Source organism: Astyanax mexicanus, chromosome 4 (genome assembly GCF_023375975.1).
Source record: "Astyanax mexicanus isolate ESR-SI-001 chromosome 4, AstMex3_surface, whole genome shotgun sequence".
Classification (NCBI taxonomy): Eukaryota; Metazoa; Chordata; class Actinopteri; order Characiformes; family Acestrorhamphidae; genus Astyanax; species Astyanax mexicanus.
The window spans coordinates 56,132,185-56,147,039 of NC_064411.1; the positions used below are offsets into that span (position 1 = coordinate 56,132,185).

General features: G+C 37.3%; 1 protein-coding gene across 1 annotated transcript in view; it reads right to left on the reverse strand.

Annotated features, from left to right (window-relative positions):
• Nucleotides 1-433: 433 nt before the first annotated feature.
• The window catches only part of kdm4ab (lysine (K)-specific demethylase 4A, genome duplicate b), a 42,151-nt gene continuing 27,729 nt past the window's right edge, over nucleotides 434-14,855 (reverse strand). Inside the window, exons 20-23 of the mRNA XM_049476625.1 lie at nucleotides 12,606-12,776; nucleotides 7,896-8,015; nucleotides 5,139-5,231; nucleotides 434-5,040 (exon numbers count right to left, since the gene is read on the reverse strand). Coding sequence (XP_049332582.1) covers nucleotides 4,900-5,040; nucleotides 5,139-5,231; nucleotides 7,896-8,015; nucleotides 12,606-12,776 — 525 coding nt within the window. The 3' untranslated portion in view covers nucleotides 434-4,899. The remainder of the gene's footprint in view (nucleotides 5,041-5,138; nucleotides 5,232-7,895; nucleotides 8,016-12,605; nucleotides 12,777-14,855) is intronic.

Here is a 14,855-nt window from a genome sequence, read left to right on the forward strand (position 1 = left end):
TTACAAATAAAAATATTCTCATTTAGAGCATTTATTTACAGAAAATGAGAAATAACTGAAATAACAAAAAAGATGCAGAGCTTTCAGACCTCAAATAATGCAAATATATTCATATTCATTTCTCCACCAGTCTTACACACTGCTTTTGGATAACTTTATGCTGCTTTACTCCTGGTGTAAAAATTCAAGCAGTTCAGTTTGGTGGTTTGATGGCTTGTGATCATCCATCTTCCTCTTGATTATATTCCAGAGGTTTTCAATTTGGTAAAATCAAAGAAACTCATCATTTTTAAGTGCTCTCTTATTTTATTGTCCCCAAAGCTGTTTATTGCTATATATTGATTGCTTAGCTCTGTATTATGTAAAAAAAAAAAAACATAGTAATGCAAAAAAATAAGGAATATGATCAATAAAAAGCTGAAACAACAAGAAATTCCAAAGATTCAACACAATCGGCTTTAATGAAGAAACTAAGCAATAGGTGGAAGTGACTGTACTCTTCAGACCAGGCACTTTTCCTCTATAAACTCAGGCATTCTGGGAAAAAATGCCCTTTCCCTGCTCGGCTAATGGATCCACTATACACCAGGGTAAATGTCCTTTAAGTGCATTGATTTTTCATTTCCGTTTTTGAAACGGAAACTGCCGGAACTCATTCCTATCTATCGACAGCGTAGAAAGAGTAGAAAATCGAGGAAAAACCAACCAAAACAACAAAAAACAAAGTAGAGTTCATAACATATATAAATACATCTTTTTACAAACAGAGTTTGGGATTGAATTGACCTGCGAATCGAGTTGAGTAATGCATCAAAAACCAGTAATGCGCCAACAAACCTTATATTAAATAAAGAGGAAAGCTAGCTCAGAAATCCCAATCCATTCCTATTAACAAACAAAAATTATAATAGAATAATAATAATAATAATAATAATAGAGCTACTGCCCCGCCCCAAAATAACAGAAAAAAAAAAAAAAAAACCCACCCCCTTTTTTTATTCATTTTATACAGTAGATTACACAGTGGGAGCTGCTGTAAAGGAGGCAACCAATCAATCAACCAATCACTCTATTCATCCATCCATTCTTCTGATTTACGTTGTATTGCAGAGCATTTTCTCCCCCCAAAAAAAACAACAAAAAAAACATTTTTTTGATACTTAAAAAAAAAAAAAAATCATCCTGCAAATCTGCTACAAAACCCCACCAACCAAGTTTTTTTTTTTTTCTTTTAGCTTAGCAATTAGCTATTGAGCACTGTCTGGTTATAGGGGTGTAACAGTACTAGCATTACAATAGTATTCTACTTCCTATGTCCCGTGACTTTTGTCCTATGTCCTATGTAAGCTAAGGAAGCTTTACGAGATGTATATGGATTTTTTACGTTGATCATAACTTCATCAACTGCATTCTAAAACAATTTATTATGCAGCTGAATATATTGCGTTTAATACAGACTTCGAGAGCTTAGATCCCAGAAGGACTACAAGACGGAGCCGAGTTGCTCATTTTCTCCTGAACAGGTAAGCACTGAGCTTCAGCTAGGGTTAGCAAATGTTTGCTAAACCCTAAACCCCTAAAATAACTAAGAATTCGGACAACCCTTCAAGAGCGTGATACAGATGATGGTTAACTAGTTAATTTTAGTGCAAATTTTATCGTATTTTATCATATGTTTTCAGAAAGGGGGGAGGTTATGGTGCAGAAATTAATTATTATGTCCATTTCTTAATTCCTCTGCGATAGGGAGCTAAAATTAGCAATTATTAGCTTTTATTTAAATTAAAAATTTTTTTAATTTCCGTTCCATCTTAAATGAAGCAGCTTCTGCTGTCTGTTGCACCATTTAAGGTGGAACGGGAAAGTTAGCTAGCTAACTAGCTACTGAGATGAACTACCAATCATGTTTTAAAGCTTGTTATTAAGAAAATAGACATAAAACTGAAATGAAACTACACATTAAACAGCATGAAATATATAGTGATTATCGTCATTTTTAACAAGGAAAATACTCAAATTTGTTGTTTTTTTTTTTCGAACACTTGTGCCGAACCATCCTGTTAGCGATTCTTTTAGCGATGTTTTGAGTGTTCCTCAGAAAAATCTCTTACACAAACACTTTTCAGGATGTTGAGTGTGGAATATGGAGCTAAACTAACATTTATTTCCCCCATTAAACTTTTTATTCTTTATCTTTCAATGTTTTCTGACTGCAGTGTGAAATGCATGAAAATAAAAGTGAAAATAAAGTGTTTACGATATTCTGGCAACTTTCTAGCTTGTACCATCTAATGAAATCACGTATAACGTGTCGTCAGACAAGAAACATTTGATGTAGACGCTATATTCTATGCAATGTTCACACACAATACGCTGCATTCTGACGTCCACAAGGGGGCGCTAAGCTCTTTAGGTAAAAATATATTCTCTGTTTAACTTAACAACTTTCAAATACTGTATTTTCCGCACTATAACATACAAGACTCAGAGTTATACAGGAGTTTCATTTTAGTTCTAAAGCAGTATTAGCATTAGCCGCTAACCACGCTAAGTGCTAGCTTTTTCGCCATCCAGAGGTGAGTATTACCGGCCTGTTGTCTGCTGCTAACTCCGGATATCACTGCTGGAACAGCATTAGCATTAGCCACTAACCATGCTTAGTGCTAGCTCTTTCACTGGTTAGAAGTGAGTATATCGAACTGCAGTCTGCTTATTTACCATGTTAAAACAAGCTACTAATGCTAATGCTTATACAGCTTTAATTGAAATCTGTAAATGCTTTACTCACCCAAATAAACAGTTTTCAGGAGGGAAATCTGTGTAGATTAACATCCAGCACTCATTTAACTTGTCTGTCACTTCTGATTTTTTTTTTATTTTTTTAAGATTACAGTTTTGTTTACTTAGCTTGGCTTTACAGCTGCTGAATTTAGAAGGAAAACATGTTGATATTCGTGTTTCTACTACTACTTTCTAGTTACTAGTTTTCTCATAAAATGTGCCCAATTCTGATGTGCCTTATAGTGCGATTTTTTTTTTTTTACGAAAAATACTTTCCTTCGGTTCTAAGAAACTCGTCCAGAACCGTGATTTTTGTATACTGAGTACCGTTACAGCCCTAAAAACTCAGAATTCTCATTATTCAATCCTGAAGCACAGCTGTAATCCTAAAAAACACCAACATCCACGACCAGAACCAGCAGCGCATCGCTCAGCTGGGTTCTGCACAAACACCAGAACAACAACATGTGTCGGCTCGGTTCTCCAGAGTTCACGCTTCATCACGGGGGTTCCATCTGTGACCCGACCGCCGAGGACATCGCCGCTCACGGTCTGAACTCCTGAGGACAGCTTTTAGAGAACTTTACGCTTTAAAATCCAGCTTTTAAAAGGGTTTAGTTAAGGAACACCATGGAAGAACCACTTTAAAGAGTGTGAAGAACCTTCTGGATTAGGATTAAAGAACCTCCTTATCCTGTAATGCAATGTTTTAAATGGTTCAATTGCAAATTAAGAAAATGTAACCTTCAAAAAAAGGTTAAAGCTCTCTAAATGTTATCATATTTTTTATATCTTCAGCAAAAGGGGGAAGGTGATGGTGCAGAAATTAGTTATTATTGTCCATTTCTTAATTTTTTTATGATGGGGAGCTGAAATTAGCATTGATTAGCTTTTATTTCAATTTAAAATTTCTGGTTCCACCTTAAATAAAGAAGCCGCTTTTGGCTGTCACATCATTTAAGGTGGAATGGGAAAGTTGGTTTACGATTAAAGGACCTCTTTATTCTGTAATGTAATGTTGTAAATGTTTTTAAAGTTTTACCACAAATGAAGAACATTTAACCTTCAAAAAACGGTTAAAGCTCAATAAATGGGAACCTGAAACTCTTCTAGGTTTTTCTGTAGCATCAGAACTTCAATTGGGTTGAAGTTTTTTTTTTTTTTTTGAGAAAATTACCAAAGCTGATGTTAAAAAACCTGGTTTTGGAACCTTAAAAAACCCTCTAGTGGTTCAATAGATGAAGAGGTTCTAGGATAATAAAGAACCTCTATATTGTGTAACATTTTTAAGGCTCTATTGCAAATGTAGGAAATTTAACCTTCAAAAAACATAAAAGAAAGTTCTTCACAGCTCTTTAAATGGGAACCCAAAGCTCTTCATTAGGTTAAAGTTTTATTCTAGAACTGAAGGAACCGACAAAACAAACTGCAAAAATGCTAAATTACCAAAGCTGATGTTTAAAAACATTGTAGCGCTGTTGGGTGGCATTAGCCGCTAATGGCTAGCAGCTAATGCTAATTCTAATGCTCCAGCCTTAGTGCTGTGTTTTCAGAAGAGAAGTCTGTGTAGATTAACATCCAGCGCTCGTTTTTTTTTCTTTTCTTTTTTTTTAGAATTACAGTTTTGTTTAATTAGCTTAGCTTTACTTAACTTTAGTTAAACACAAACCCGCACCATCACCCAGCGGTGAGACCTGCTGAATTAGAAGTTCTTTATAGCATCTCTTAAAATGTACCCCATAATCTGGTGAGCTTTATGTATGAAAATAGACCAGAAAATAGACATTCATTGATGGTGTGCCATATAGTCCGTAAAATACGGTAATATAATTAGAAAACTCAATCTCATGAGCTGGTGCCTAAAATGTTTGCAATAAAGAAGAATTTAATGGCTATTAATGAATATTAATGAATGATTTGCAGGTTCCTTCAGTTTTAGAACGATAAAAAAGGTTCTGCACCATCGTTTTGGCTCTCAACATAATATAATTCAGATTATTCTGTGCTTAAAACGGTAAATCCTGAATATCCGGCGCTCCAGTTCCTGTGGTGCTGTGGTTGTGGTGGTTCTAGGTTGGTTCTAGGAGGTTCTTGGTGGGTTCTGGCTGCAGGAACAGATCACTCCATGATGGCTCTGTAGACGGACGGTTCGATATAGTCCTCTCTGTATCGGGAGTTGACGACTCGCTGTCGTTTGGAGTCCTCCTTCACCTCCTTCTCCACGAAGACGCCTTTGAAGCGCATGTCTGACGCCACCGACTGTAACGGGAAGAGATAACGCAGGTCAGAAGATCAAAGGAACTCAGTCGAGTGAAGACGAGTCACTGATGGTATCTCTCACGGCTTTGTTCACTCACCAGTCGTGCTTTAACACGTTTGGGAAGCTCCTCGTCCAGACAGTAGACGTCCTCCCTCTTCACCGTCAGCTGAGACTCGTCCTCAAACTCCACCTGAACCAGAGAAACACAGCTTTAACCCTTTAAACCTTTTTCTCAGTTATTATCAGTTTCTCTCTTTCTTATCAGTCTTATAACACAGTAATTATATCAGACAGACACATGCCCTGATCTCTTTTACTCCAGAAGACATACGGCTGCTCAAAAATATCATCATTTCAAATGTAAAAGAAGGCAGAATTGTTGTATTTTCCTGGAACTGATCATGTTTTAGTCAAAATTGTACATATTTTTGAATGTATAAACTTTAAATATATTCACACCTAAGATATCTTTAAAAAAATGGTTAGACTAGAGTGTTTATGAGTTTAAAATACACAGAGAAACAGCATTATGTGGATTTATTTATCTTGATAATCAATAATCACACCTCTAGGATACATGTAGATACTAAAAACCTGACACTCAGAGCAGCCTATGCCTTTCAGTATTTTAATCAGGACACACAAAGAAAACTAGATACAAAAAAGTAAACTTTTTAGTCTAAATATATACAAATGCTCAGTGCAAAATAACTATTAGTGAAAATCTGCAAGTAAAATAAAAACTATATAGTGTAAAATAGTGCGCACACTATTTTTCACACTTAAGTTCACACTTTTTCTGTGGACACTTTTGAGTCTTTATTTACTGATATTATTTGGTTTGATTGAAACATCATATAAATATGTTTCAAGCACTAAAGGTAAATAATATTGTTTGGGGAAGGAGGTGTTTTTCTCTCAATGGGTTTCTTGTAGATTTAGCTTTACTGCACTGGGATATGATCGCTATTTTAAGAAAGAGTAAGCTCCAACCTTTCTAACCATATATGGATTATGTTAATGTGTGAAGGGATTCCTGAGTAATTAAGCTGAGAACACAAGGTGTGATTTTGGACGGAAAATCTGTCTGTAGGGTTCTAAGGGTTCCACTTTCTGGATTTTTACTGTCTGGACCTGGAGTGCCCACCTGTGTGTGTGAGTAACTATAGGTTTAAATAGGATCTCCGGTGGATTTGGCGTTTTTTTTTTTTTTTTTTTTTTAACAGAGACTCTAAGGTCACTAGGTCAGTGGCAGAACTGCACTGGATTAGCATTATTACACATGTTGTAAAGTAACATATGACTATACAAAGACTGTTATTAGTGTAAAAATGTCTTTATTTTAAAATGTTTCTAACTGTTATTTGTCTTGTCTGTGACTCCTGGTGTCGCTGTGCTTTTAGCCAATTAGAGGCGATATGTTTGCATGTACGAATATTCATGAGCAAAGCTGAAATCCTATCGTATCTACAACATACTTCTACCTTCACACTTTCTGTAATTACAGAACTACAGAGTGTACTATATAATCAGTGGAGCTGAAAACAAAGATCATTTCTACACTCCGGCTTTTCTTACATGTGACTAAAAAAACGTCTGAGTGAACAGAAAGGCTTTCAGCAAACGAGAGGAAAAGGGGCAAGACTGGGCTCAGAGCCAGATACATTCCACACACACACACACACACTTTTATTCCTGCTGTAATTCACTGCTCAGTGTGTTCAGTAAAGTAAATCCAGCTCAAGCAAACAAAGCACACTGGAAGCTCTAAGGAGCAAAACCAGCAAAACCAGTAACTAAAACGATATAAATCACTGGTCAGACCAGAGTCCACTGGTCCTACATTGCGTAAACTGCACACATTCCTCCTGCTCGGCTTGTTTGCTTGTTTAACTTTTACGTAATCGCAGTCAGACATCACCAAAACTGCTGCTTTTCAAGGCCAACTGTGCTGAGGGGGCGGAGCCACAGCAGCACTGACCCCAACTAAAAAATCTGATTGGCCCCCTGAAGCACCCCTGTCCTGTCCATCATCAGTCCTTTAGCCAAAAGCGATTATTTAGGTTACAGATTATAGATTATAGATAATAGATGGATGCAATTTAATGCCTAAACACTAGTTGCGCTAATGAGCCAAACACGAATGATTAACATTCACATCAGTAGAGCTAAGGCCAGTATTTTATCACTAGAACTGTGCAGTACGTCACAGAAATATGTCTGGGTGTGGCCTAACTCCACCCCTGAGGTCGCCATGTTTAAAAAGCAAAAGCAAAAGCAAAAAAAAAAAAACAACAGAACAGCAGTGCTTCAGCCATGGAAGCTGGCGAGCAAATCATAGCTACGTTGTTACACAGCCTAAATAGACTCAGCATTCATCAAAAAAGCTCAAAGATGAAAAAACGTGAGTAAAAACTGGCAGTGAAATGGATAAATGGAGAAGACTAAGAGACCAGAAGGACAACAAGACAGATGCTGAGCTGCAACTGTTTAGGAGAAAAAGAAAAGTTTAGCTACGCTAATTTAGCCAGGTCATTCATCACAACCACCAGGCTAGCTTAATAGGGACAGCATTTTAAAATGGCAAAAAGTGTTTGCATTCACAATTAAGATATTTGAAATAATTGAGATAAGCTAACATAAACTGCAATCAATGACAGCAAAGGAGCAGATGTACCGTATCTGATTATTACCATGGCGCTGGAGAACTAACTGAAACTGCTGTATAATGCTGTATTTCAGTAAAGGGGCTTTACTGCTCCTTAATATGCGACTGGTAGAATTCATACATAATGCACCAGATTAAAAGGCTAGATTATTAAAAATACGATATGCATGTGTGTTTTTTACTCACCAGATACATGGGAATGACGTGAGAAGCGACAAACTTCCCGCCATAGATCAGTCCGTCTGTCCAGCGTACCTGCACCACATCGCCCTCTGCAGGCGGACCCAGCTTTAAACAATCTCTGTTCTATGAGGAATAAAGAAAAAAATATATATTTTATTAATGTGAAAGGATGAGGAAAACTGTTCATTTGGTCCAACTGAAAGGAGGCTCTAGTTTAGACCTGATTGGTTTCTCTATCCTGGATATAAAATTAGATTGAGTCGGTTGGGTATGGAGAAGGTTCTACAGGTTCCGTATGGATCCTGCAGCACATTTACCCACAGATGTTGCTACAGCTGGACCTGTAGATCCTGTAGCTCTACACTCTGAACTATAAGTAGTGTGTTCCTCTTATCACTACTAGGGGTGACTGACTGTCGTAGGCAATGCTAACCAGATCATCACTATTATCTGCAGTTTACACTGCGAACTCTTCAGTCCACAACAAAGGCAAGAGACTAAAGAGATCACCACAAGACCTTCATACTCAAATCCAACCATCGTTGGATCCCAAAGAGAACCTGGATCTTGTGTTAAAGACGATATGGTACCAGTCCATAGCAGTTCATGATGGCAAGTGATGGTGGCTGGCTGGTGGTTGGCCTAGATGGAGGGCAACTGGACAAAACAACCACTTAGAACCATTTATAGCAGTTAACAATCTCTCACCAGGAGGTACACTACCCAAAACTTGCCTCCAAAAGCAAATCTTCTATTTAAGGCAGTGTTGAAAGCTTTTTTTAATGCCATTTTGTGGCAAAAACAACAATAATTTGAGTCTTTGAATGCACTGTAGAGGCATTTCTAGCAGTTAACAATGTCTCACCAGGAGGTACACTACCCAAAATTTGCGTCCAAAAATGAATCTTCTTTTAGTGCAGTGTTGGAAGCTCTTTTACGCCTTTTTGTGGCAAAACCAACAATAATTTGAGTATTTGAGGGCATCATAGAGACATTTCTAGCAGACAGCAATTTCTCACCAGGAGGTACACTACCCAAAAGTTGCCTCCAAGAGCCAGCCCTCTTTTAGAGCAGTGTTAAAAGCTTGTTTATGCCATTTTGTGGCAAAAGCGACAATAATTTGAGTCTTCGAGTGCATCATAGAGACATTTCTAGCGGAGTGCAATCTCTCACCAGGAGGTACACTACCCAAAATTTGCCTCCAAATGCGAATCTTCTTTTAATGCAGTGTTGGAAGCTATTTTTTGCCCTCTTGTGGCAAAACCCACAAGATTTTGAGTCTTTTAGTGCATCGTAGAGGCATTTCTAGCAGGCAATGATCTCTCACCAGGAGGTTCACTACCCAAAAGTTGCCTCCAAAAGCCATCCTTCTTTAAAATTAGTGTTGGAAGCTCTTTTTACACCCTCTTATGGCAATACCCAGTGTGTAATCAGACCACACCTGAAACATCTACGTCTTTGGCCTGAAACAGAACAACTGCATAAGCTTTTTAAGGCCTTATTTAAAGTAAAAATCAATTTATCCAGTTTCTCGACTTTTCTGTTCTCATGGCTGCTTAAAGGATCAGAAGAGCAGTTTACTTTTTCCTTCATTAATCATCTACAAGCGTGGAGAATCAAGAGCTTGGCTGCTGTTCCGACCACAGAGCTGAAGACGATGCCACCAGTCGCTCTGCGCTGGAAACATGTGACTTCTCAGGTGTTCATAATGTGGACGGACACATGACGTTTGGGAATTCTGGTGCCAGGAGCAAAACGCAGGTACTTCTGAGGTTACATGGGTCAGTGGAGTAATGCCAGCGACATGAGAGAGCTAATGATACACCATTACTACCAGACTGGGTGGAGTAAGAGCTTTTAGGATGCGTTTTTACACCTGAAAATCTGGATCAAGGTTAAAATGCTTGTTACATTGTCTGCTGTACATTTATTACATTTATTCACACTGTAGTTTAGTGATTGACCACAGTAAACAACTTTACTACATCCTGTCATCATCACCTATGTGGGCGGAGTCTCTCTATACTCTCTATGCTCAACAATGATAGGTTTTTAGAAGGGCATACAGCAGTACATTTTAAGTTATCTACTGGTGGAATGGGCACTAATTTGCTTAGCTGGAAAGATAAGCAAAAATTGTTTGTTCCCATAGATAGTTTTATTCTAAAGCTGGTTTAAATAAGAACAGATATGCTTTTTGTGAGTTCTCTACTGGTGGAATGGGCACTAATTTGCTTAGCTGGAAAGCTGATATGCTATTTGTAAGTTTTATCTTTCTATTTCTGGAATGGGCACTAATGTGTTGGCTAGATAGTCTTTTCCCAAAATAAAAGATGTTAATTTCAGACATTTTTCACCATAAATAGCCATACAGTTAGCCAATTGAATAAAAAGCAGATATGCTATTTGATAGTTCTCTACTGGTGGAATGGGCACTAATTTGTTAGCTGGAAAGCTAAGGTAATAAAATACCAATACTACAAGCAGTTTTAATAAAAAGGTAATATATTATTTGTAAGTGGAATGGGTACTTTTTTACACTTTATGTTTGCTACTATAGATGGTATTCTTCTAAAGTTAGACACCAATTGTAGCTGTTTTAATTCTCTACCAACGGAATGGTTTAGCTGGTAAGCTAAAGAAACAAAATGCCCATTCGACAAGCCGTTTTAATGAAAAGCTGATATGAAATTTTTAAGTTGTTTGTAATCTTTCTACTGGTGGAATGGGCACTAATTGGACTGCTGTAAATTTCAGCTGATATGCTTTTTGAGCGTTCTCTCCTGGTGGAATGGGCTCTAATTAGTTTAGCTGGGAAGCTAAGCTAATGAAATATCCAAACAAGCTGTTTTAATAAAAAGCTGATATGCTGTTTGATATGTTTTAGTGATGGAATGGGAACTAATTTGTTAGCTGGAAAGATATGCAAAAATTGTTTGTTCCTATAGATAGTTTTATTCTAAAGTAAGAAGCTAATTGTAACCATTTTTTTTTTTACAATAAATAGCCATATGGCTAGCTGGTTTAAATAAGAACAGATATGCTATTTGTGAGTTCTCTACTGGTAGAATGGGCACTAATTTGTTTAGCTGGGAAACTAAGCCATTTGATAATCTGTTTTAATAAAAAACTACTACTGGTAAGTTGTATGTGTAATTGGTCTACTGGTGGAATGAGCACTAATTGGACTGCTGTAAATTTCAGCTGATATGCTTTTTGTGAGTTGTCTACTGGTGGAATGGGCACTAATTAGTTTAGCTGGGAAGCTAAGCTAATGAAATATCCAAACAATAATCTGTTTTAATAAAAAGTTGATATGCTATTTGATATGCTTTAGTGATGGAATGGGCACTAATTTGTTTAGCTGGAAAGATAAGCAAAAATGTGTTTGTTCCTATAGATTATATAGTTTTATTCTAAAGCAAGAAGCTAATTATAACATTTTTTAAAAATAAATAGCCATATGGCTAGCTGGTTTAAATAAGAACAGATAAGCTATTTGTGAGTTCTCTACTGGTGGAATGGGCACTAATTTGTTTAGCTGGGAAACTATGCTAAGGAAATAGCTAATACTGGTAAGTTGTATGTGTAATTGATCTACTGGTTGAATGGGCACTAGTTTGTTAGCTAGACAGCTTTAATCTAATGTAAGATGCTAATTCTAACCATTTTTCACTATAATTAGCTAAATGGCTAGCCAGTTTAATAAAAAAGCAGATAAGCTATTTGTATGTTTTATGTGTAATTTCTCTAATGGTGGAATGGGCACTAATGTGTTATCTAGATAGGTTTCTTCTGAATTAAGACTAATTATTAGAAAAGCTATAAATTCAGTCCCAAATTTTTAAGTTTTATTAGAAAGCTGGTTTTGTGTAATCTTTTTACTGGTTGAATGGGCAGTAATTTGTTAGCTGGGAAGCTAAGCTAATGAAATATCTGAACGATAAGCTGTTTTAATGAAAAGCTAATATGCTATTTGTGAGTTCTCTACTGGTGGAAAGGGCACTAATTTGTTAGCTGGAAGGCTAATAAAATAACCATGCGACAGTTTTATGAAATAACTGAAATGCTATTTGTAAGTTTTATGTGTAAGCTATCTATTGGTGGAATGGGCACTAATGTGACTACTGTAAAATTCAGCTAATATGTTTTCTACTGGTGGAAAGGGCACCTATTTGTTTATCTGTGTAGCTAAGCTAAGGAAATAGCCATGTGGTCATCCATATTTTAAATAAACCAAGTTTTATTGGTAATCTTTCTACTGGTGGAATGGGCACCAATTTGTTTAGCTGGGAAGCTAAGCTAGTGAAATATCCATACAATAAGCTGTTTTAATGACAAGCCGATATGCTATTGACGACAGTAGGTCTCTACTGATGGAATGGGCACTAATTTGTTTATATGGGCGGCTAAGCTAAGCAAACAGCCAAGTGGTCATGCTTATTTTCAATTTATTAGCCGGTACGCTATTTGTATGTTTTGTGCGTAATTTCTCCAATGGTGGAATGGGCACTAATGTGTTATCTAGACAGGTTCCTTCTGAATTAAGTCTAATCATTGGAAAAGCCAGAAATTCAGTCCCAAATGTAGTTTTATTAAAAAGCTGATATGCTATTTGCAAATTTTATGTGTTTTATCTTTCTACTGATGGAATGGGCACTAATGTGGCTACTGTAAAATGACAGAAACCCTTGAATAATTACAGAAGCGTACCACGATGTCTTCTGGGAAGAGGTTGTCGCTGAAGGAGCCGTCGTCGAACACAACCTCGTAGAAGGTGGCCTTGGTGAGCTCGGCCACCTCGCACTGGTAGTACCGGCCGTTTTTGTGTTTACAGATGACCCTCTGTCCCTCGTCCAGACCCTGCAGAGACGCCGTGTTCCGCTGTGAGGAGGACAGAGACAGGAAACGCATCAGAAACAGTCATCCTTATTTTAAAAAAGCCGATACGCTATATGTAAATTTAATGTGCAATTTCTTTAATGGTGGAATGGGCACTAATGTGTTATCTAAATTAAGACTAATCATCTGAAAAAAACAAAAATTCAGTCCCAAATGTGATGAAAACTGTCAAACAAGATGAAAAACGATAGTGAGAATAGCAGAAAGTGAGCATAAGTAGACGGAAAAATGGACAACAGCGGCGAAAAGGGTTTCAGTGGTGGAAAAATGAGAAAACAGACCTCATAAATATATTTGTATTGATCTGATAATTCCAATAATATTAGAAAGCTCCTGTCACACAGCGTTCCTAATGAATTGGCTACACACTAATTAAAGAATAACATTATTACACCAATTTAAAGGCTTTTAAACACTATTAAAACTGAAGTTCAGAGCTGTAATGAATGATTGGTCGATATTGATGCATTAAGCAACACTAGTAAGGATGCCTACATTGTGAGCAAGGGTGTCGCTATGTTTCCCTTCTAATTGGGGGAACCTGGGGGAGGGGCCTAAGTAAACAAAACTGTAATTCTTAAAAAAAAACATTTTATTTTAAAGTTAAACGAGTGCTGGATGTTATTCTACACAGATTTCTCTCCTGAAAACTGTTTATTTGGGTGAGTAACGCATTTACGTTTATTTACAATACGCTTAGATTTCCAGTATTTGTTATGTAAGGGTGAGTTTTCAGTGAAGTTTCTCCAGCACTAAGGCTGGGTGCAGCAGCATTAGCTGTATTAGCATTAGCATTAGCTACAAACCACTAGTCTAGAGTGTTCTAGCAACCCGCTAGTAAGTGCTATCAGCTAGCAGTTCGCCCTACTTAGCTTGTTTTAATACAATAAAACACGAAGACTACAGTCTGATAATGCTCCTGCTCCAGCCTTAGTGCTGGAGAAACTTAAACACTGAAAACTCACCTTTATAACAAACTCTGTACTTTAGTGTTCGGATTGGCTTTACTGCTCCTTAATAGCTGACTGGTAAAATTCATACATAAGGAGCACCGGATTATAAGGCACACTGATGATTTTTGGGAAATTTAAAGGATTTTAAGTGCAGCTTATAGCCCGATAAATACGGTAGTCACACAGACGCTCAGTCTCAGCACTCCTCCACAGATAAACCCAAAGCTAGACCTGTGGTCATCTTCAGCGCTTAGCATTATTATTATGTTTTCCACCACTGAAGGACATCATTACATCATTACTGCCCAGAAAAGCTGAGTGTCTGATGACTCAGCTCACATATTCCACACTCCCATATTACTGGACCTCAGGGCTGTAACGATTGGTCAGTGTTGGCAATGGAAAACATCAACGCACATTTACTATTTAACAGTGTTTCAATGATTATACATTTTACAGCAGGGGTGTCCAAACTTTTTTTGTTGGGGGCCAGAAGGAGAAATATATTTGAAGTCACGGACCACAGACTCTGTAATAAAACAAATAATGAAATATACCACTTTAAATAATACATTTTCCTGATTATTTCATTTACACACCATTTTACTTGACTTACTATCTTTATCTTTGACAGTGTTGTGTAAACTAAGATTTTTCAAATTGATGTTTCATTTCATGATGTCTCTTAATATTAAACTCCTTAATTACGGCAACTTTTAGACTCTTTGGCCCGTTTTTCTGTGCTAGAAATGCGCACTCTCTCTGCTTTTAGCCTCTTTTGCCCCGTTTTTCTGCGCTAGAAATGCGCACTCTCTCTGCTTTTAGAGTCTTTGGCCCGTTTTTCTGCGCTAGAAATGCACACTCTCTCTGCTTTTAGACTCTTTGGCTGTTTTTCTGCGCTAGAAATGCGCACACTCTCTCTGCTTTTAGACTCTTTGGCCGTTTTTCGCGCACTAGAAATGCGCACCCTCTCTGCTTTTAGACTCTTTTGCCCCATTTTTCTGCACTAGAAATGCGCACTCTCTCCGCTTTTAGACTCTTTGCACCGTTTTTCTGCGCTAGAAAAATGCGCACCCTCTCCGCTTTTAGACTCTTTGGCCCGTTTTTT